Source organism: Bison bison, unplaced genomic scaffold, assembly GCF_000754665.1.
Source record: "Bison bison bison isolate TAMUID 2011002044 unplaced genomic scaffold, Bison_UMD1.0 scf7180017864034, whole genome shotgun sequence".
In the NCBI taxonomy this organism is placed as follows: Eukaryota; Metazoa; Chordata; class Mammalia; order Artiodactyla; family Bovidae; genus Bison; species Bison bison.
The window spans coordinates 6,006,668-6,027,428 of record NW_011494606.1 but is presented as its reverse complement, the minus strand read 5'-3'; the positions used below and the strand labels follow the sequence as shown (position 1 = coordinate 6,027,428).

Genomic DNA, 20,761 nt, shown 5'->3' with positions numbered 1-20,761 from the left:
TACTGGAGTGGGGTGCCATTGCCTTCTCCAAGGAAGAGTACTAGACCCCTCTTTTTTCTCAAGCCCTGGGGAAATGACCCTGGTGATCTGGGGACGACATTCAGGGAAAGACCGGGGTAAAAGTCCTTCATCTGATCTCTGGGGCAGTGGACAGCACACCAGAGGATCAACCCCAAGGCTACCCCCACAGACGGTCAGGGCCTGGGAAGCCCAGCTTTGGCTAAGGAACTTAGAGACTTGGGTTTAGAAACAAGCGTGGGAGCTGCAGGAACTCAGTCAGGCCTGGCTATCCCTTCAATCAGAGCTTGTGGTGAGCAGTCGGAGAGCTGGGCTCCAAAAACTTCCAAGGCACATTCGCTGTAGATGTTACCGGCTACACTGCAACTCATCTGCAAGCAAACCTCAGCTGCACACACTTGCCCTGGGTGGGGGGCGGGGAACTGCACCCAAGGTCCACCTTATGGAGTTGCCCCCCACCTCATTACCCACCCCGTGCCCTGCACGCCAGCATAAGAAAGCACCCATAACACTGTCACACGCTGATTCACCTGCTTGTCTCCTAGACTCTATATTCCTTAAGGACAAGGGCTTCCTCTTTCCACCTGGTCTCCCCAGGGTCTAGCCTAGAGTCTGCACTCCATGAGTTCCCACAGCAAGATACAACCCTGGCCTTTGAAGTATCAGCCCATCAGCTTCCAAGCTGCATGGCAAGTCACTGCATTTCTTGGTTGTCCTCCTGACCCTCTGACTGTGACCACATTGGGAGACATTTATTTATTTTTATTTATTTTTTTTTTTGGAGGCTAATTACTTTACAATACTGTACTGGTTTTGCCATACATTGACATGAATCCGCCACGGGTGTACATGAGACATTTAGAGCTGAAAGCAAAAACAGAGAAGTCTGTCCTGCTAATCTTTATTTGCTAAGCAAATGATATTGACTCATAAAAGAGAGTTGCTCATTTCAACAGCAGACCGGCCTCGGTGGGTTATGCTCTCCTCAGAGAAGCCCCAAAGCTACATCAGAGACCCGTCATCTCCTGCGATCTGGACCATCCAGGGTTCCTGCTTCCCAGTCAGGGCTGTGACCTGGAGCTGAAAGATACGCATGGCAGAAACGAGGGGAAACCTCGGTGATTTCCTTGGCGCAGCAACAGCAAGGCAAAAAACAATCCACGCTGCTCATCCTGCTGCCAGTTATTCACAGAAAGCTGGTTCCAACTCCAAATTCCTCCCTGCCCGTAATTCTTTTGCTGATGAGGTAATATGTGTCATCTGCATGCCTGACGCTCCAAGAATCAACTTGGTTTATTGGGTAATTAGGAGGACACATGCACCCACCCAGGAACCAGCACCCAAGGGAATCAATGAGCACATCAAGGCCTAGCACCATTCTCACACCTGAGTCCTACCAGACGATGCCTTGCATTCGCTCTGGCCTCTGGAAGCCCTTCCCTGCTCTTCCCAGCTGGAAGGGACCTGCACCTTCTCCGAGATTTCAGCCCAGTGCTGTGGTCCCAAGCACCCTGCCCTGGAGTTCCTTGGGTGCTTGGGCCATCATGCCTACTAGAATACAGGTGAAGGCATCTGTATGGGCAGAGACTTGCTATCCATCTGTAAATCAACAGAGCCTGGCTTAGCAACTGTCCTCCACCCATAAGGATTTCCCTGGTGGCTCAGATGGTAAAGCATCTGTCTGCAGTGCAGGAGACCCGGGTACAATTCCTGGTTTGGGAAGATCCCTGGGAGAAAGAAACAGCAACCCACTCCAGTATTCTTGCCTGGGAAATCCCATGAACGTAGGAGCCCAGCAGGCTACAGTCCACAGGGTTACAAAGAGTCAGACACGACTAACTCTTTCTTTCTCCACCCATAAAGCAAATTCTGCTCTTCTGAGTCAGAAAGAGGCCATGTGTCAAGGCTTACCCACGTGTAAACTTTCTGGGCTTTGCTTTTTCTTATCGTTCAGGACTTTGGCTCAAAGGTCCCCTCCTCAGGGAGGCCTCCCTGACCACTCTGCCTCCCTCACTCTAATTCGTTGCTCTGTTGTATTTCCTTCATACCAACATCTTGAATTACCACATTTATTGCTGTACTTATTCATTATCTCCCTCTCTAGAAAGTAAGCTCTGTGATTACTGCCGTCTCCCCAGCATCAGGCATCCAGTACAAATGTATTATGACAGTGAAATGTATGAGTGAGTGAGTGAATGAAGGGTGAATGCCCACAGTGCTGTAGGTCCGCTTTCCCTAAGCTATCTGCCTGCTGGCTCTCATGAGAACTGTAGGAAGCTGTTTCACCTCTGAGCGGCTCCCGGGGAAGTCTTTTCAAGTCATGCAGGGCTTAGGCAACTTGTCCTTAGACAGCATGGCCTAGACAACATGTCCGAGGCATGCTGCAGAGCCAGGGTCCGGGAAAAGTTTCCCGCTTGCCCCAGCAGTAGGACCAGGACCTCATCTTCCTGACCTGCCCTCGCCCCACTGGCTCCAGGTCCCCTGTCCCACCCTTGTCCTATGCACTCTTTGATTTAAGGTGGCGACTCTTCCAAGGGAACAGCAGAACCTTAATAGGAAACCAGCCAGGGCTGATAGATGACACAAAGTTGGCACCAGCCTCAAGGTCGGAGGAGGGGAGCAAGTCAGAGGAGGATTTAGGGGCTTGCTTCCTGGCAAGACATGTGGACATGTCCCCGAGCCATCAAAGACATACATCCTGTGTAGTCCACCCAGAGATGGATGGTGAGGCCTCTGGCATGAGCAATTTATTGAGAGCTGGTCAAATAAATTTAAGGGTCTGGAATTTCAGCAGAGTTTCAACCCCCCTCTTCCCTGCAGGGGCCCTCATGGGAGGATGGGAGATGCAGTGGGCTGGCCCTGAGAGGCAGCGCCTCTCTGCAGCAGGCAAGCTGTCTCTCATCTCCTGCAGCCTCCAGGACTCTAGCCGTCCTCGGCATTTGTGATAAATTAGATTCACCTCCCCGCTCCACGTGTCTATTTCCTGCCGTCAGGAGTGCACGTCCCCGCACAAGTTGTAGCACCCCAGTTGAGAGGCTGGAGCTGCTCTGTCACCGGCCCTTTCCCATGCAGACCCAGAGCTTCCTGGAACTCGAGGTTCCTTTCCTGAGTGTCTTGTCAGTCAATCCCTCTCTATCCTTCAAGGCCCATTTCAGTCTTTATCTCCTCCAGGAAGACCTCCATGATTCCCCAGGAGGACGCAGGCTATAATCTTTGGGCCCTATTTTGTGACGTGTGTGTTAACTTGCTCTTTTTTCCCCTAAAGATGATTTCATTTTCTTTCTTTTTTTTCTGGCCAATAGCATATGGTGATCTTAGTTCCTCACCAGGGATCCAACCTGTGCTCCTTGCACTGGAAGCACAGAGTCTTAACAATTTGACCACTAGGAAGTCCCTTAATTTGTTCTTTATGGCCAGAATGGGAGAGCAGTCTGTGCCCTTGCTGAGCTCCACACTGTTGCTTGTAATATCTTCCCCACTTTCCTGCTTATTCCACACACCTCACACCTGGCATTGTCAGACCAATAGAAGGTGTTCCATAAACATCTGGTAAGCCACATTGAAAGAAATGAGCAAGTCAGTTTAACACAAACACATTTTTTTCTTCATATGAGCTTGGGTACTGGACAGGTGGAGAAGTCTTTTTTGTTTTGCATGGGGAGTATTTCAAGCATATTTCAAAATGCAGAGAAAATTAAACCAGTGTATTCATCAAACAAATCTTAATTTCCCCTATTTTTCTACAGATATTTTTATTTCAGAATAAAACATTACACAGCTGAAATGCCTCGTGTATCACTCCCGAATCCCTTCCTCCTCCCTCCCTGAGTATAGTCTGACTTTGGTGTTTATCATCACCATGTCTGTTTTAATGCTTTTACTACATCTGAATGTACCCATAAATAACATATTCATTATTTTGCATGTTTTAAAACTTTATATAAATGATATCATATGGTATGCATGTAGCCCTCTGCAACTTGCCTTTCTCACTCAATATTATATATTTGAGATTCATCTGAGTAGACAGGTATAGGGCTATTTCATTCCTTTTAACTGCTGTGGAGATCCCATTGTATGAATATATTAGAATGTATTCATTTCCTTCCTGAGGGACCTGGAGGTTATTTGTGGCTTTTTACCTTTACAAAAAATGATGTGGGGATCCACATGTTGGAGAGGTTCTCTGGAGCACAGTTTTTCAGACTTCAGGGAGTAACCCAGAAGACAGTCATGAAATCAATATAAAGGGTTATGACTACCATTTAAATAAATTAAATAGAAGAGATTTTAAAATATCAGTGTGTGGGTGTCTATGTTCTAGGGCACAATATGAAATGTGTTTCCTAATATAGGTTGTGATAGAAAAAATATTTGAGAAACATGTTCTGACGGGGTTAGCATTACTTTCATTGTCATTGTTTAGTCACTAAGTTGTGTCTGACTCTGTGACCCCAGGGACTGTAGCCCCGCAGGCTTCTCTGTTGTATTTCCCAGCAAGAATACTGGAGTGGGTTCCCATTTCCTTCTCCAGGGGATCTTCCTGACCCAGGGATTGAAGCTGCATCTCCTGCACTGCAGGCACATTCTTTACCACTGAGCCACCTGGGAAGTCCCTGTATAATTTTCAGTTTTGTTTAAAATTATCAAATTTCTCTCTGAAATGGTACTGCCAGTTCACACACACACTAGCAGCGTATAAGTGTCTATATTTGCTTGTATCCTTACTAACACTTGGTATTATCAGAAATAGATTTTCCCCAATTAGTTGGGTGTGACAAGGCAGCATCTCTTAGTTTTGATTTGTATTTCCTTGATTATTAGTGAGGTGAACATCTTTCTATATGCTTACTGCCCATCAAAATATCTTTTTCCTATGAAGTGAAGTGCATGTTTCTTTGCCAGTGTTTGAATGGTTGATCTGACTGATTTGTAGAACTCAAAAAATATTCTGGATACTAATCCTTTGTGGATTACATATGTTGTGAATGCCTTCTCCCAGGCTACACCTTGCCTTCTCACTTTGTCAGTTCTGATATCCTGATTCACAGCAAGGTAAAAGGCAACCCAAATCAGAGAGGCCCGCGCTAGGACAGGGTGGAAGCTTGGGCCTTTCTGCATCTCCAGAGCCCTGAATAAAGAAGGCACCTAATAAATGTTTGATGATTATAACTGAGTGGATACTTCTATCAGATTCGTCTTGCACAATGATGGGCTTACAACAAGGGCTCTATGGAGACTTAAAGAATTGAGTCATGGTGCAGGATAAGAAAAGTCTCTTGGGACTTCCCTGGTGGTCCAATGGTTGAGAATCTGCCTTCCAGTGCAGAGGATGTGGGTTTGATCCCTGGTTGGGGAACTAAGATCCCACACGTCACGGGGCAACTAAGCCTGTACACTGCAACTAGAGAGGCCTGTGTGCCACAAATACCGAACCCACATGCTCTAGAACCCATGCTCCACAATAAGGGAAGACCACGTGCCACAACCGAGAACCTGCACGCTGTAACACAGATCCAGTGCAGCCAACAAAAGAGAGAAAATTCTCAGTGTCTCAGCAGAGAATCAGGAAGAAGGCATCTTCACTGCAGAAAGAGCACTGGCTTTGTGGAAAGATTTCCAGCAAGATGGCTATATAGTATAAGTTGATTTATCTCAGAATTCAACTTATGGCCAATGTTCCAGGAAGCAAACCTGGGTCTCCAATGGGTGCCCCTAAGCATCTTGACTCCTGTCATCCCTGTGAGCTCACAATAGCACAGTGATTCTTCATATTTTACAGATGGACCCATAAAAAGTAAATGTCACAACCAGGTCAGTGAATGCAGGGGCCGGGGCAGAGCTGGAGCCTGTACCCCCTGACCTCCACCTGATAAAAGGTTGGGACCCAGAGCAGTGGGTATTCATAATTTGAAGCCACAAGATCCTTACACTCTCAAACATAGGGGAATAAGCTGAACCATCTTGGGAAAGAACCTATTAACTAACTCAAGCCACTTGTAACTCCAAATCTCTATATATAGAAAGAAATGTGTTTTGAAATGAAATGTTATATAATGTGTTTTAAATGTGTTTTGAAATGAAATATATATATATATATATATAGAGAGAGAGAGAGAGAGAGAGAGAATGTATGTATCTCAGGAATATATATATATTCCTGAGATACATAAGAGATGAAGGACAAAAATCATTTAGCAGGACCTCTGAAGAGAAACAACTTACATCATTCAAAGGTTCACCTGCCTAGGCTGGGAGTTCCTTGAGGCAGAGGCAAGGTCTTACTCATCCCTACATGCCCAGGGCCTAGAACAGTGTCTGGCACATGGAAGGGGCTCAAGAAGTATCTGCTAAATGAATGGGTAGATGGATGAATGAATAAATGGATGCATGTGTAGATAGACAGATGGATGGAGGAATGAGTGAAGGGATGAATAGACAAATAGATGGTACAATGGATAGACGAATGGACAAACTGAAACATGGTCAGAGAGATGCTTGGGCTTCAAAGAGTCACAGAGGTGGCTGGGTGTCCCTGGTGGTTCAGAGGGTAAAGAATCCACCTGCAATGCAAGAGACCAAGGTTCAATCCCTGAGTCGGGAAGATCCCCTGGAGAAGGAAATGGCAATCCACTCCAGTATTCTTACCCAGAGAATTCCATGAGCAGAGGAGTCTCTACAGTTCATGGGGTCGCAAAGAGTCAGACATGACTGAGCGACTAACACTTTCACAGAGAGGTGCATAAATGGATGGATGGAAAGATGAACATTCTCGGGCTTCTCATCTGAAAGAAGCCCAAGCGGAGGATTCGGTCTCAACAGAACCCATCAAGTAGCCAGCCAAAGCTATGAATCCTATCCTGTTGCTAAGAGAGCTGTTCACAAGGAAAAACGAGTGGCATTAACTGCAAGAAATAATTGCTTCTAATTGGGCTGAATTATTCTGGCCGTATAGTAGACATATTTTTATAACTTTATTAATTATTCAATTTGAGGCCTATTACCCAGGCTGCCAGAACGGACTTTCCTTATTAGATGGTGACAGATTCCTCAGCTCTGCCACGGCCTTTGTTGCTGCAGCTCTTTTGGGTGATTGCCACCTGCCTTGGGGCCCCACTGGTGTCTGAGGCCTGGAGGTGGGGAGCCAAGCTGTCCCTGAGAGGTCGGCTGGAAGTCAGAGGTCCTGGGAGCCAGTTAGGCTCTTCTAGATGTTTCTCCTGGCCATCACATCTGCCTCCCCTGCTCTGGCCGGAGAGGCAGACGGGTATCAACACATCCAACCTGGCCTCTGTGGGTCAGCTCCTGCCCAGATCCAGTCTCTAACTCTGAATCACAGCAGTCTCTCCTCCCCCAAGCCCTCCAATCTGCTTCCCATACCATGCCTAGATAGCTTGCTTCAGTTGCCAGAAGTCAGGGACAGGGGAAGGAGAGTGTGGCCCAGCTGGCCTGGAGGGACTAGCCAGGACTGGAGGGGCAGGTCATACGGGCTCTGTTCCCTTACCAGACCTTGAGTCCAGGTTAGTTAGGAGAAGAAGGAGTTTAAAAGTTGCTCCCAGTCCACAGTGCAGACTCAGCTGATGCAAAGGGAGCCAAGGAGCCCATGTCCATGCACTCAGGCCCAAGCTCCCTGGACTGCCGTGTGAGAGCACCACAGCACCTGGCTCAGCCTCTGCGTGCTCCCACTCTCCACACCAGGCACTCTCTGCTTTAGCCACACGGACCTGCTCGCCATTTGGTACTCTTGCGTCTGTGGGTCTGTGCCTGGAATGGCCTCTCTTTCCATACCAGACTATCAAAACTTCAAATCTCATCCTTCTTTGAGCTCTGGTTCCACTGCCTTCTTGGCATCTTTCCCACTTTTCAGCTGGTTGTGACCTCTCTTCCTTTAATGGACCAGTCTGACTCCTGGCCTCCCATCTCAATCCTTGGACAACGTGGATACGTGAGAAGCTTTGGAAGATCAAGGGACGTGGAACTGAATACTCCTGAACATCCATCCCAGAACCCCACACTCCTCCCTGGTCCAAATACCACCACTAGAGCATCATCTGGAAGAATGAAAACATGATAAAAAGGGACAGCAAATCCTCTGGACCCCAATCAGCCCCGGGCTGAGTGTGCACGGTGCCTGCAGCATGCAGGCCCTGGGGTCACGGTGACAAGGAAGAGCTGGGCCCTGCCACGGGAAGGTCTCCAGGCCTGGGGGCTGGAAGGAGAGCAAGCACACAATCAAACAACGAGTGTCCGGGGTGGTGTGGGCCGCACTGGTTATGTACACACAGTCAAGGTCTGTGGGGGTCACGGCCTGAACTGGGCTTCGAAGGCAGAAGTGCAGTGGGTCAGTGGATAAAGGGAAGCTAGAAGAGAGGAGGGGGTGGTGGTGGGGGTCATGGGAAGGAATTAAGGCTGAAAGCCTGGCAGGCATCAGACCCAAAGGGGCCTTGAAGGCCTGGGCAAGGAATTGGGCACTTCCAGGCAGGCAGAAGGGAGCAGGGAAGTGACTGGACCCAGGTTTGCATTGTAGCTATCTCACCACCTCCTAGCATGGGAGGGGTTGGAGAGGGAAGGCAGAGGACCCTGGAAAGAAGGATTAACCAGAGCTGCAAATGTGGTTGCCAGAGACTGATGGCCTGGGTTCGAACCTTGGCTCTGCGACTGACTCTCTGTGTGCCCTGGGTCCAGCTACTTAACCTCTACGAATCTCAATTTCCTCAGCTGAAAGATAGAAATAGTAATAACAAATGATAATGAATAGGACAGTATGTTTAGTCAGTGCTGGATAGGAGTTAGGCGAGAATCTAAGTACGAGGCCAGCCCAGATCTCTCTTCCAGTCAGTCTCAAAGGCCACCTGCTCCGCAGTTCTGCACACACTCAGGAGCAGCTGGCTGACCTTGCTGTTGTTGCTCAGTCGCTCAGTCATGGCCAGCTGTTTGCCACCCCATGGACTGTAGCTCGCCAGGCTCCTCTGTCCATGGGATTTCCCAGGCAAGAATACTGGAGTGGGTTGCCATTTCCTTCTCCAGGGGATCTTCCTGACCCAGGGATCAAACCCCAGTCTTCTGCATTGGCAGGCGGATTCTTTACCACTGAGCCAACAGGGAAGTCCTGAGTGACCTTAGAGCATGGCTAAACCTCTCTGGACCTCTGCTTCCTCCATTGCAACACAGGAGTCATAATCCCCAGCTCACGGGGCAGGAGGAGATAAAATGAGGTCATCATGTCCACGTCCGGCATGGTGCTTGGTGCACAGCAGGCCTGGGCGACTGGGCCGAAACTCAAAGTCCTCGGGGGCGGGGGCAGGTCTCAAAGAGTGGGAGCTGCATCAGCCGGCCCCTGACTCCAGAGGGAATGCACTCCTCTCTTTCCTGTCAGGCTTCCAGGCCAGTCCTCTGGGCTGGTGGGCACGGGTGGGAGCAGTTCATGATTCCCTTCCCCCAGGAACTGTGTTTCCCATGGAGACCCAGCCCCCGCACCCATCCTGGAAGCACAGACCATGTGCGTGTGTGCATGTGTGTGCGTGTATGTAGGGGGCGCGCAGCATCCTCTCCATGCCTGAGCTGTGTTCTGGAGGGGCTGTGGCACTGCCTGCCAGTCCCAATCAACGATGCCAGCTTGGCTGTGGTCCCTCTGTTCTGCTTTTGTCACATTCGGGATGGGTTTTCCCACCCTCCTTCCTCTCCTAGTCCTTGAGACTCACTGCATGTCACTTCTTTATTTCGTTCTCAGGGAGCCAGATGGCCAGAGCTGGGGTGGGCAGAATGTGCCTCCCTCCCCCTGGCTGTGACAGCCCCTTGAACAGGCAGCTCACACACAGACCCTAGGCCACCCGGTTTCCAGCTGCTTCAGGAACAAAACCTGGCGTTCCTATAGGCCACATGTGCCAAGGCTTTGCTGACCCCTGGCCCTGCTCAGAGGACACTGACTGGTCCTGCACGTCCCCTGGTCTGACAGAGGGAGAAGGGCCAAAGCCCTGAGATGCCGCCTTCTCCCAACGAGCAGGAGAGCAGTGGTCCCACGCCTCCTCTGCCCCATGACCTGCCTCCCTTGGACCCGGGAAGGGGGCTGTCTCAGCAGGTCTCCCCTCCTTTCCTTGTGGGCATTGTCACAAGAGAGCAACCCAGTCCAAGGGTGGAAGGAGGGTGGGGGGACCAGCTGTCCTCAGTCCTGGGGTTGAGGGTCTCCACAGGCTGCCCCCTGCCCAGCCTCATCCTCACCCCAAACTTGTCTGGACCCCCGTGAGAGCAGAGCACCCCCAGCATCTGCTCCCCATCATTTCCCATTCTTCCTGGCAGGCACTTTTGGAAGAAACGAGCTCTGGAGGGGAGGAAATCATCCTCTTCACTGGCTTCCAGAGCAGAACCATGGCCAGGGTGTCTCAAAAAGAGGGAGGCGGGGGAGGGGAGGTGACATTCGAGGACCGAGAGATGGAGAGGCCAGCAGGTCTGTCTTCCTGCTGCCCTCCCCTGCAGCCCACGGCACCCCCAGGACTCAGGGTGGGACTGGGTTGATCTCTCTTAAATGTATTTACTTATCTATCTGCACTGGGTCTTAGTTGAGGTACACAGGATCCTTAGTTGAGCCATGCAAACTCATTATTGCACCTTGTGGGATCCAGTTCCCTGACCAGGGATAGAATCCAGGCCCCCTGTCGTGGGAGCTCAGAGTCTTAGCCACTGAACTGCCAGGAAAGTCCCTCTTAACCCTGCTCAAGTCTCTTTCAGCCTCTATCACAGACTCCTCACAACTGAGTTATTCACTTTCCTCACCTTGTAGTATTCCCTGGTGGCTCAGAGGGTAAAGTGTCTGCCTGCAATGCAGGAGACCTGGGGTCGATCCCTGGGTCAGGAAGATTCCCTGGAGAAGGAAATGGCAACCCACTCCAGTACTCCTGCCTGGAAAATCCCATGGACAGAGAAGCCTGGTAGACTTCAGACCGTGGGATCGCAAAGAGTCGGACACGACTGAGCGACTTCACTTTCACTTTCTTCCCCACCTTCTCAGCCCCAACGCCCACCCCCAGTGGCCTGGGGAAAATCTGACAGACCCATATCGGATGCTCACCAGCTGTGGGGCCTTGGGGTATCATTTAACCTCTCTGTGCTTCAGTTTCTTTCTTCAAAATGGGACACAGCACACACCTGGTTCCTTCCTTCCTCCCAATATGGCTTTCCTGAACCCTTCGGTCCCCTCATCTCCCATCGAAGCCAGAACTTTCTCTCTCCCGACTCTTCCTCCTCCCTCCTCTCAGTATGGGTGGGTCTGGCTTCTGTTCACAGCTCCTTGAGGATGGGGGCCATGCCCTCCTCATTCCTAATACCCACTCCAGCCCCAGACCCCCGCGGTGTGGGCCTCTGAGTAGTACTCAATACATGCGTATTATATGGAACTCAAGGGACAGAGAACACAGAGCCAGTGGAGCACTAGCCCGGCTACTGAATACCTTTTTGTTTAAAATTAGAATTCTGTGGTGAAGAGCAGCCCCTCTCATGCACAGACCTTGAAAAAGCATTTGCTGCCACGTCCGCAGCTCCCTTCTGTCCCCGTCACGGTGACTGCGCCCCAGCGTGCGCTGACACGGAGCCCACCGGCCCGGGGAGGCCCACGGGCGCACCAGATGCCGGCAGAAGGCGGCCCAGGCGGTTCTGCCAGGGGCCGCGGGCTGGGCAGAGCAGCGCACGGGAACAGCGAGTGTAATTGCTTTTTTGGTGATTCATCTGAAGTTGCTTTAACCTTGACAGCAGGCTTCGTGTAGGGAGAAAAACACTGAGTGAGCGGCAGCCTCCGGGTTGGCAGGATGCCCCTCTGCACCCCTCCCTCAGGAGGCAGCCAAGGCTCCCCAGGTGCCCCCACCTGGGGGAGGCAAGGCTATGAGTCACTGTCCCCATTCAGGGCTGCCCACCACCCCCACCCTCAGTCCTTTCCAGGTCCTGGAATCCCAGGAGGGCTATGCATGGCGGAGAGGGGTGTTGGGAAGAGCAGACAACTTCTAGAGGTCAGCAGCTGGAAGGGCATAAGGGCCCTTGATCAGGCGAGATGATGCTGGATTTTCACTTTCCAGAAACATGGCATCCTAGGATTTTTAGACCTGAAATATACATGCTGACCTTCCCATTTTATAGATGGGAAAATAGGCTCAGAGTAATCACTGCTCAGGTAACTAATATGCCATTACATGGTGAAAATTTTAACTCTGTAGCTTCAAGCGTGCATGCTAAGGTGCTTCCGTCGTGTCCGACTCTGCAATACTATGGACTGTAGCCTGCCAGGCTCCCCTGTCCATAGGATTCTCCAGGCAAGGATACTGGAGTAGGTTGCCATGCCCCTCTCCAGGGGATCTTCCTGACCCAGGGATCAAACCAGAGTCTCTTATGTTTCCTGCATGGGCAGGCAGGTTCTTTATTACTAGCACCACCAAAGTCACTCCAACAAATGATGCTGGGAAAACGTGATATCTACATGCAGAAAAACTGAAGTTGGACTACTTTATACTATAAGCAAAAATTAACTCAAAATGGATCAAAGACCTACTTGCATGAGCTAAAACTATTATAAGATTTTTAGACAAAAACACAGGAGGAAAGCTTCATGACACTGGATTTGACAATACTTTCTTGGATATGACATCAAAGGTACTGGCAACAAAAAATATAAATTGGAGTTCATCAAAATTTAAAAGTTTTGTGCATCAAAGGGTACAACAGAATAAAAAGGCAAGCCATGGTATGGGAGAAAATATTTTAAAATCACATATAATGCATTAACATCCAGGATATATAAAGAACACCTATAATTTAGTACCAACAAGGCAACCCAGTTGGAAAAAAATGAACATTTCTCCAAAGAAGATATATAAATGGGCACTAAAGTATACAAAAGGAGACTCAACATCACTAATGATTAAGGAAAAGCAAACCAAAACCACAATGAGATACTACTTTACACCCATTAGGATGACCATTATACTGGGTTGGCTAAAAAGTTCATTTGGGTTTTTCTATAAGATGCTATAGAAAAACCTACATGAACTTTCTGGCCAAACCAATAAAAAATAAAAATAGAAAATAATAAATATTGACAAGGCTATATAGAAATTAGAACCTTGTACTTGGCTAATGGGAATGTAAAATGGTATAGACCCTGTGGAAAATAGTATGGTGATTCCTCAAAAAATTAAACATAGAATTACTACATGCTCCAGCAAACTGCTTCTGGCTACCTATGCAAAAGAAGTGAAAGCAGGAATGTGAAGAGATATTTGTACATCCATAGTGGCGTGGTTCACAATAGCCAAAAGGTACAAGCAACCCAAGTGTCCGCTGATGGGTGAAGGGGCAAACAAAAGATAGTATATACATACAATGGAATATTATTCAGCCTTAAAAAGCAAGGAAGCTCTAATGCATGTCACAATATGGACGCAACTTTTAGACGTTATGCGAAGTGAAATAAGCCAGTCACAAAAGGACAGATGTTATATAATCCTTTTTATACGTGGTACCTAGAGTCAGCAAATTTTGAGAGAAAATAGAATGGTGATTGATTGTAGCTAGGGGGTGTGGGGAATAGGAAGTTAGTGTTCAATGGGTAGAGATTTTCAGTTGGGGAAGATGAAAAAGCACTGGAGATGGATGATAATGATGGTTGCACAGTAACGTGAATGTCCTTAATGCTACAGAACTGCACAATTTAAAATGGTTAAAATGGTAAACTTTATGTTATGTATATTTTCATACACACAAATCCCTAGCACACAGATATCGTGGTTTGAAAAGGACTGACCTAGAGAGTCCCTGGCTAGTTGAGGAGTATGAGTGTATTTCTGAGTTGGTAAATGTTATATTTTCATCTGCAAGGATAGTTGAAAGCCAAGTCAGCCAGGGGTCCCCCACACCATTCAAGATAAGAACACATTTGACTTGGCAGAGGCTGCTCTTGGTAGTGGCCCAGCTTGGTTCCCGCTGCCTTCATTACTCAGGCCTGCTCTGCAGTCCTGTCTCATGCTGAGCATCAGGCCTGGAGGGTGGGCGGGGTGGGGGGAGTCAGTTTCCACAAATAGCGAGAGCCTGTGCAATGAGTTTTTACTCTCCTGCACTCTATGCGCATAGATAAAACCAGTTCAGTAGAATCTAAAAATACGGGAAACTACGGAGAAAGCGGGGGGCGGGTGGGGCTTCTCTCCATGTCTACCCCCACTATCCTCCCTTCTGGGGTGGCCTGAAACCAAAACCAAAATGCCACTCTATAACCCAGAATCCAAACTGCAAAGCACCTTGGGAAGGGAGGCAGAGAAGCAGGACCCAAGAAATACAATAATTAAATAATACAATGAAGGCTGAAATTTCCAAGTTGATTCTTGGGTATCATTTATAAAAGTTAACAGGGCATATTTAATTTAGGAATTGGCTCACGTCCTTCTCCTTACAGCTGAAACCTCATAAATGAAATATACTGGACCATTGCCCAGTGCGGAAATAAAAGTTATGAATAATGTTTCTATCTCAATCATTGTCAGTGCTTTAATATTCCTAATTACTTTAAAAAGCTAGATATTCAATATGGCAAAACTTTTTTTCTTTTTATCTCCACTTGTGAGATTAGTGCAATTTAATAAGAGTCACTCTGTCGTCTTTATTCAGTGTAAACTGACATTTCATCCTTTTACTCTTCATTATTATATAGGATGGAAGTTTATGACCAAGCATACAGCCACTCCATTTGCCCATATTGGTTCATCTAACATCTTGGAATTATCCATGATAGCCGACGTGTCTACCTACCAGAAAAATCAGCATCACCTTATTTCCTTTATGGAGCAGAAAGAAATTCATCCAGGCTTTCAAGAAATTAGGCTATGAGGTTATAAGTCTGTAAAAGAATGAAAAGTACCCCCCATCCTACTACTGGATTCGTCTCTTTCATGTCTATCAAAGTCATAAATCCCTTGGCAACCACAGAGGGCAGGAGCAGGCAGATGATGGATCTTTATAATCCTCCCTGCCACTTCCAGGAACTTATCCTAAAAAGAAATTGGAACATGTGGGCAAAGATACACGTGCAGGAAGAATCCTTGCAGCATTTTTACACAGGACCACAGCCCCTTATCCATAGGTCCACAACCCCCAAATCTCTAAAGAATCCAAAGGAATTTTTTTTTAATTTTCCAAAATTCATTTAGAGGCAGAATCTTTGTGGAAGCCATTTGTGGTTATACATCATCTGTATGTCACTAGAAGTCATCGGTTATATGTCACTTCAGAAATGTTACTATGTTTCATCCCAAGGTGTTGCCCAAACTCCACTGGAGGCATATGCCATATATGATCTAGTCACCATAAACTTTCCTGAACTCTGAAAAAAATCTAAATTTTGAAAGCAACAGGGAACAAAGATCTTGGATAAAAGATAATGAGCCTAACATACTGAAAAATCATAAACAGCCTAAATGTCCATCACCAAGAGACTGGTTACTTTCAGTAATCCATCGGATGAAATTCTATAAAGCCATTAAAAATTTTTAAGGTAGTTTCATGTTTATTGATAAGGAAATGAGTATATGATATAAGTTGAATTTAAAAAGTGAGTTACAGAATAGCACATTTGATCTAACAACATTGTGTCCTCATCTAGCTCTAAGAGCAAATATGCAGACAAAGAACAGGGAAGGCAACCACTCAGAGGCCAGAAGAGGTTATCGCTGGGTGTATGGGTTTAACTTTTTGTCTGTACTTCCAGTGACATTTCAGTTTCCTTTTAAACATGAACAGGTATCAGGTAGCGCTAGTGGTAAAGAACCCACCTGCCAATGCAAAGACATAAGAGATGTAGGCTTGATCCCTAGGTTGGGAAGACCCCCCTGGAGGAGGGTATGGCAACCCATTCCAGTATTCTTGCCTGGAGAATCCCATAGATAGAGGAGCCTAGTGGGCTACAGTCCATAGGGTTGCAAAGAGCCAGACACAACTGAAGCGAACTCAGCACACAGCATGCAGGGGTGTTTTTAGAATCAGAAAAAAACACCAAGAATGATGCCTTTGACTAAATAAAAAATCCAAGCTTCCCTGCAAGTATGTCACATGTATAGACATGCAAATGAGAGACTCCATTCAGAAATCTCCAGATACTGCGCTGACAGAGACACCCATCCCCATTGACACGGGCCCCATGAAGTCCCTAAAGTGCCTCAGAGCACACACTGGCAGACAGGTGTCCAAAGGCACAATAGCAAGGCGGGTCAGCTTGCTCGGAGTAAACAAATTCACAATCTGTGTCCCACGGCTGATTCATCTACTTCCACAACAATATCTCAGGGCCACATCTTTCAAGCAGATCCTTCCTTCCCCTGTGAGCAACTAGGTTTTCTCATCAAAGACCTGTTTCAACCTCAGGCTGTATTAACAGAGGCTGAGCATCCAGAAGGAAAGAAAGCATAATTACATGTCCAGGCTTAGGTTTTTACTTGATCAGTAGTCCCAGTTTCATCATTTACTGGCTGTGTGCCCTTTGAAAGTTCTTTAACCTCTCTGTGTTTCAACTTTCTCGTCTGTAAAATGGGGCTAATAATAATTTTCATATCATAGGGTTGTTGCAAATAGTAAATGAGAAGATGAATAAAGTACCTAGTGCATAGTAAAATTCAATAAAGGGCACCTATATCTATTATTATTTTTCCATACGAGCTTGCATCTGTAGTCAGATCTAGGAACAACAGCCAAGAGGAATAAAGGCCACAGCCAATGGAGAGAAACTAAATAGAGAAGGAAGTTTAGACAATGTCATATAAGAAACAAAGAAGCTTTGAAAATAAAAACTGGGGGAAAGGAGGTGATCGCCGTCTTCTAATACCTGAAGGCCTCACCTGTGGAAGGAGACTCTGATATCATCTGTACGGTTTCAATGACTACCATCAATTGCTCTAAGATGACTATCTGCCCACACACAATTTGCTGTCCACTGAGCTCCTTGGGAGAAAGTACAGATAAGGCAAGGATGGTCATGGAGATCCAGCACCCAGCCCTGGCCTTTATCATGGGTGAGAACCAACTCGTAGAAGCTAGAGACAGATTTCAACTTAAAAGAGGGGAAAACTTTTCAATAGTCAGAATGTGCTTCTACAGGAAAGCAGTGAGCTCCTTGTTAAGAGAGGGATTCAAGCAGTGGTTGGAAATCTCTTGGCAGGGTATCTAAATGGTCAGTGCTCTGAATGATTTTGAGAATGGGAATCTATGAATTCTCTTCATTCAATCCTCCCATCTCTCAAAGGAGGGTTGGATTCATCTTTTAAGACTTTCTGTGAGTTTAGGAGTACATGCCTTGAGTAGATGCAAAGGTGGTGGCTCTTGAACCCACGAGGGTGGATTTACTGAGGAAACAGGTTGCGAGTTGCTCAGCACCAAGTCTGATGACTGAATTGGGAGTGGCAATTGGGCAGCTTGGGTTCACACTGTGAAGTAACAGGGCTACATGCTTGGTAAACACACTCCAGGCACAAGATTTACTCTAAACTGCCTAGTCCCGTTGATCTAAGGCAGCTGCCCTACCATTTCTTTCACTGCACTGGAAGGAAACCCGAAGTGACTGACTGAAAACACCTCTAGGTCCCACAGCCACCACAGTCCAGAAACAGCGAGCGTCAAACAGACTCGTGCTGGATGGTGATTTGTGCGCACTCAGGACCCGGAGACTCAGGCTGTATTTCAACCTCCAGCAGACCGCTCTTGACGTTATAATTTGGCAACAGCAAGCAAACCTGTCCCAGAAGGGTTAACCGAACCTGAGTTAGATAGTTCCTCATCAAAGATTCATTGTAGGCAAAGTTACACAAAGCAGAACAAAGCTAAGAGGGGAAAAAAGCTCTCAAACGTTTCAGCCGACATGTTTCTGGTGCTCACACAAAGGCTGCTTGAACACATTTCTTTATCTTCCGTGTCCCCCAGGTGTACCTTTCATTGCCTGGGGGAGTCCCTGCCCTGTTTCTCAGCACAACTTACCTCAAAGCAGGGAAAAGGGTGGAAGGAAGAAGATACTACAGTCAATGGAGGTCCCAGCACATTAGAGAGAGTCTCTGGAGCACCCCAAACTGACCCTGGGCTCCCTAAGCCTAGAGAACCACCCAAACAAAGCCCAAACAAAACCACATCCAATAGTTTGCTTTGCCTGGTAAGTTCCCATAGACTGGACAGACAGGGAGACTCCAGTTAAGGCCTTTGGGAAAAAGGACCATAACAAGATGTCACCCCAGCAGAGAGTGGAAAACAGCAAGGGTACCACCCTGGGCCAGTGTGGACCCAACATTCCTTCTTCAAGTTGTCATGACCGTTGCAGAACAGGGAGGTGGCTCCCCAAGACGGGTCACTGGTACGGGTTAGACCCCGCCTGGACCAGCTTAGCTGTGTTACCTCCCCGAGTCACACACAGAAAGACACCCTATCCCAGCTCAAAGCAGGAAGGAAACTGGGCTTCCACACTAATCAAGGGCTCTTTGGAATCAAGTAAGACCATGACATTAGCCAACCATTGATCCCAAACAGTGCCACTGGAAAGAAGGCTATCTGTGAGGATATAGGGGAAATGAGCCAAAGGGGAAGCATTCGCCTTCAGCTGGACTCTTGGCAGAGAATTCCCTGAGCCCTCGGCCGCCAGTCCCACAGTAGAGATGTGCCTGTGCTGCTGTGGGTCACTCGGTCGGTCCAAGCACATCTGCCTCACTCGTGCTCACTAGAGAGCCTCCCCCAGGAAGTGTGAACAGCCGCCCAGAGAGATGTAAGAACACAGTAACCGCCCCCTACAAGCATGCCATTCTTCTACCTTTGGGGAACACAGACACATCCCAGGGCCCACCAGTCTCATAAATCAGTCCCTGGAGTTGCTGTGAGCACCCACTGAGCCTTTGGATCAGCCACACTGAGGACCAAACCTCGACTACTGTGACGTCCTGGGTCGACACCCACGGGTGGCTTCTCAATTTCACTTTAAGCCTCAAAGACCTTACTCAGAGGTGTTTCATCCATCAAAAGTCAGAGTCTCTGTGAGTACCCACTGAGCCTTCGGATCAGCCAAAGATGATCCATAGATGACCGGACAGTTCCCCCCACACACAACATGCAATGCCCCTCCAGACCTCCACCATGCCCCTAGAGCCCTCCACCCCAAGTACCATCATGTAGGCATGCTTCCTCCCCGATGCCCACATTTGCCTAGGCACCCCAAGCCCAGAACAAAGAATTCAGCATCCAACCACGGCACAGCCCCTCCCCAGCCAGAGCTGTGGCCCTGCCCAAACCCCAAAGACCCCAGACTCACCGCTGGAGCAGTCAGGCCCTCCCCAGCCGGGCTCACAGTGGCAGGTGTCCGGGGAAACGCAGCGGCCGTGCACACACTCCTCTGTACACAAGGCTGCGGGAGGTCAGAAGAGAGGGAGGAAGAATAGGACCAGTGTGAAAACCAAGCCATCTGGTCAAGGAGCACAACCCACTTTGTAAAGATGCTCAGAACACATCTCTGGCTGCAGGGAAAACAAGCTACTCCTGACCTGAGTTATTTAATTAACTCTGAAAAGGATTCAACAGGGTTAATTTTGCTTCCTAAAATGAAACCCAAGCCTCAGAAATGGCAGCTTGGTGACTTTTCAAGAGTTATTTCCTCCCCAAAAAAGGAAACACTAATTTTTGGCTATCAAACTAGAAGATGGCTTTAAAAACAAACAAACAAACAGCTGATGGGGAGGGCAACAGAATGAGTTTTAAAAAAAGAGTATTTCCTGCAAGGTTTAACACTAGGAGACCCTCCACAAAGCCCAATCCCTACATCCCCACCCCTGTTCTCTTTCCCCATCAGGTCAGAAAATGACCCATCTTTTGGTTTCCCCAATTTCCTTATTGCAAAGGCCCCCACATTTATCAGGTTGCCTGAAAAGAATCTGTTCCCCTCACGTTTTCCCCACCTTTCTGCCCTCCTCCCCAAATGGCCCTATTTTGGGGCTCTCAAATGTCAGCAAATCTGCAAAGTACACAAATGCTGAGGAAAAAGCAACAGCTAATTATAAGAAAGTAATTAAGAGAGACAGCCACGATGATGATAATTGTAATTAGAAAGTGCCTGGCAATTTCTTATCACTCAGTCAAATGCTACAGCCTCCTGAGTTGGGAGGCAATAGCAGAATAGTTTCCATCAACTACCCCAGTGCTGAGAAGGCTTATTGGCAGCAGTTTGAGGAAGGGAGATTATTTCTCTCTCCCTTTGACATCCACATTTTCTCAAGGTCATCCATTGCTCCTGAGAGATCTGCCCCACCATCTAATCCATCAGTGAGGGATTATAGAAACCTCCTTGGCCACCCCATCCCCCCAATTTTGTGAGCCTGGGAAATCAGCAGCTACCATCAACACTGTCAGTTTTTCAGAAGGGATCTAGATGAAGCTTTTTTTCTGACAAGCGACTAGCCATCTTCTCGCTGCTTGGAACTGACCTGGGCCAGGGAAGCAGGTGGCCCCCAGTGGTGAGCTTAGAGAAGCTGCCACTGACTTCCAAACACCCACCCTGCTTCCACGCCCACTGCTTGGCCGAATGCGAGCGAGAGGCTGCTGTCATGTTAGACAACAAAGTTCATTTTATGGTGGGTGGGGGGGTCCTCTGCATGTGTGCATGCTCAGTTGTGTCTGACTCTGTGACCCCATGGACTGTAACCTGCCAGGCTCCTCTGTCCATGGGGATTCTCCAGGCAAGAATACTGGAGTGGGTTGCCAT

At 47.9% G+C, this 20,761-nt stretch overlaps 1 protein-coding gene across 1 annotated transcript in view; it reads right to left on the bottom strand.

The window, feature by feature from the left end:
• The window catches only part of MEGF11 (multiple EGF-like-domains 11), a 259,471-nt gene that overhangs the window by 186,131 nt on the left and 52,579 nt on the right, over positions 1-20,761 (bottom strand). The window contains exon 4 of the mRNA XM_010834543.1: positions 19,319-19,411. Within this exon, the coding sequence (XP_010832845.1) occupies positions 19,319-19,411 (93 nt within the window). The remainder of the gene's footprint in view (positions 1-19,318; positions 19,412-20,761) is intronic.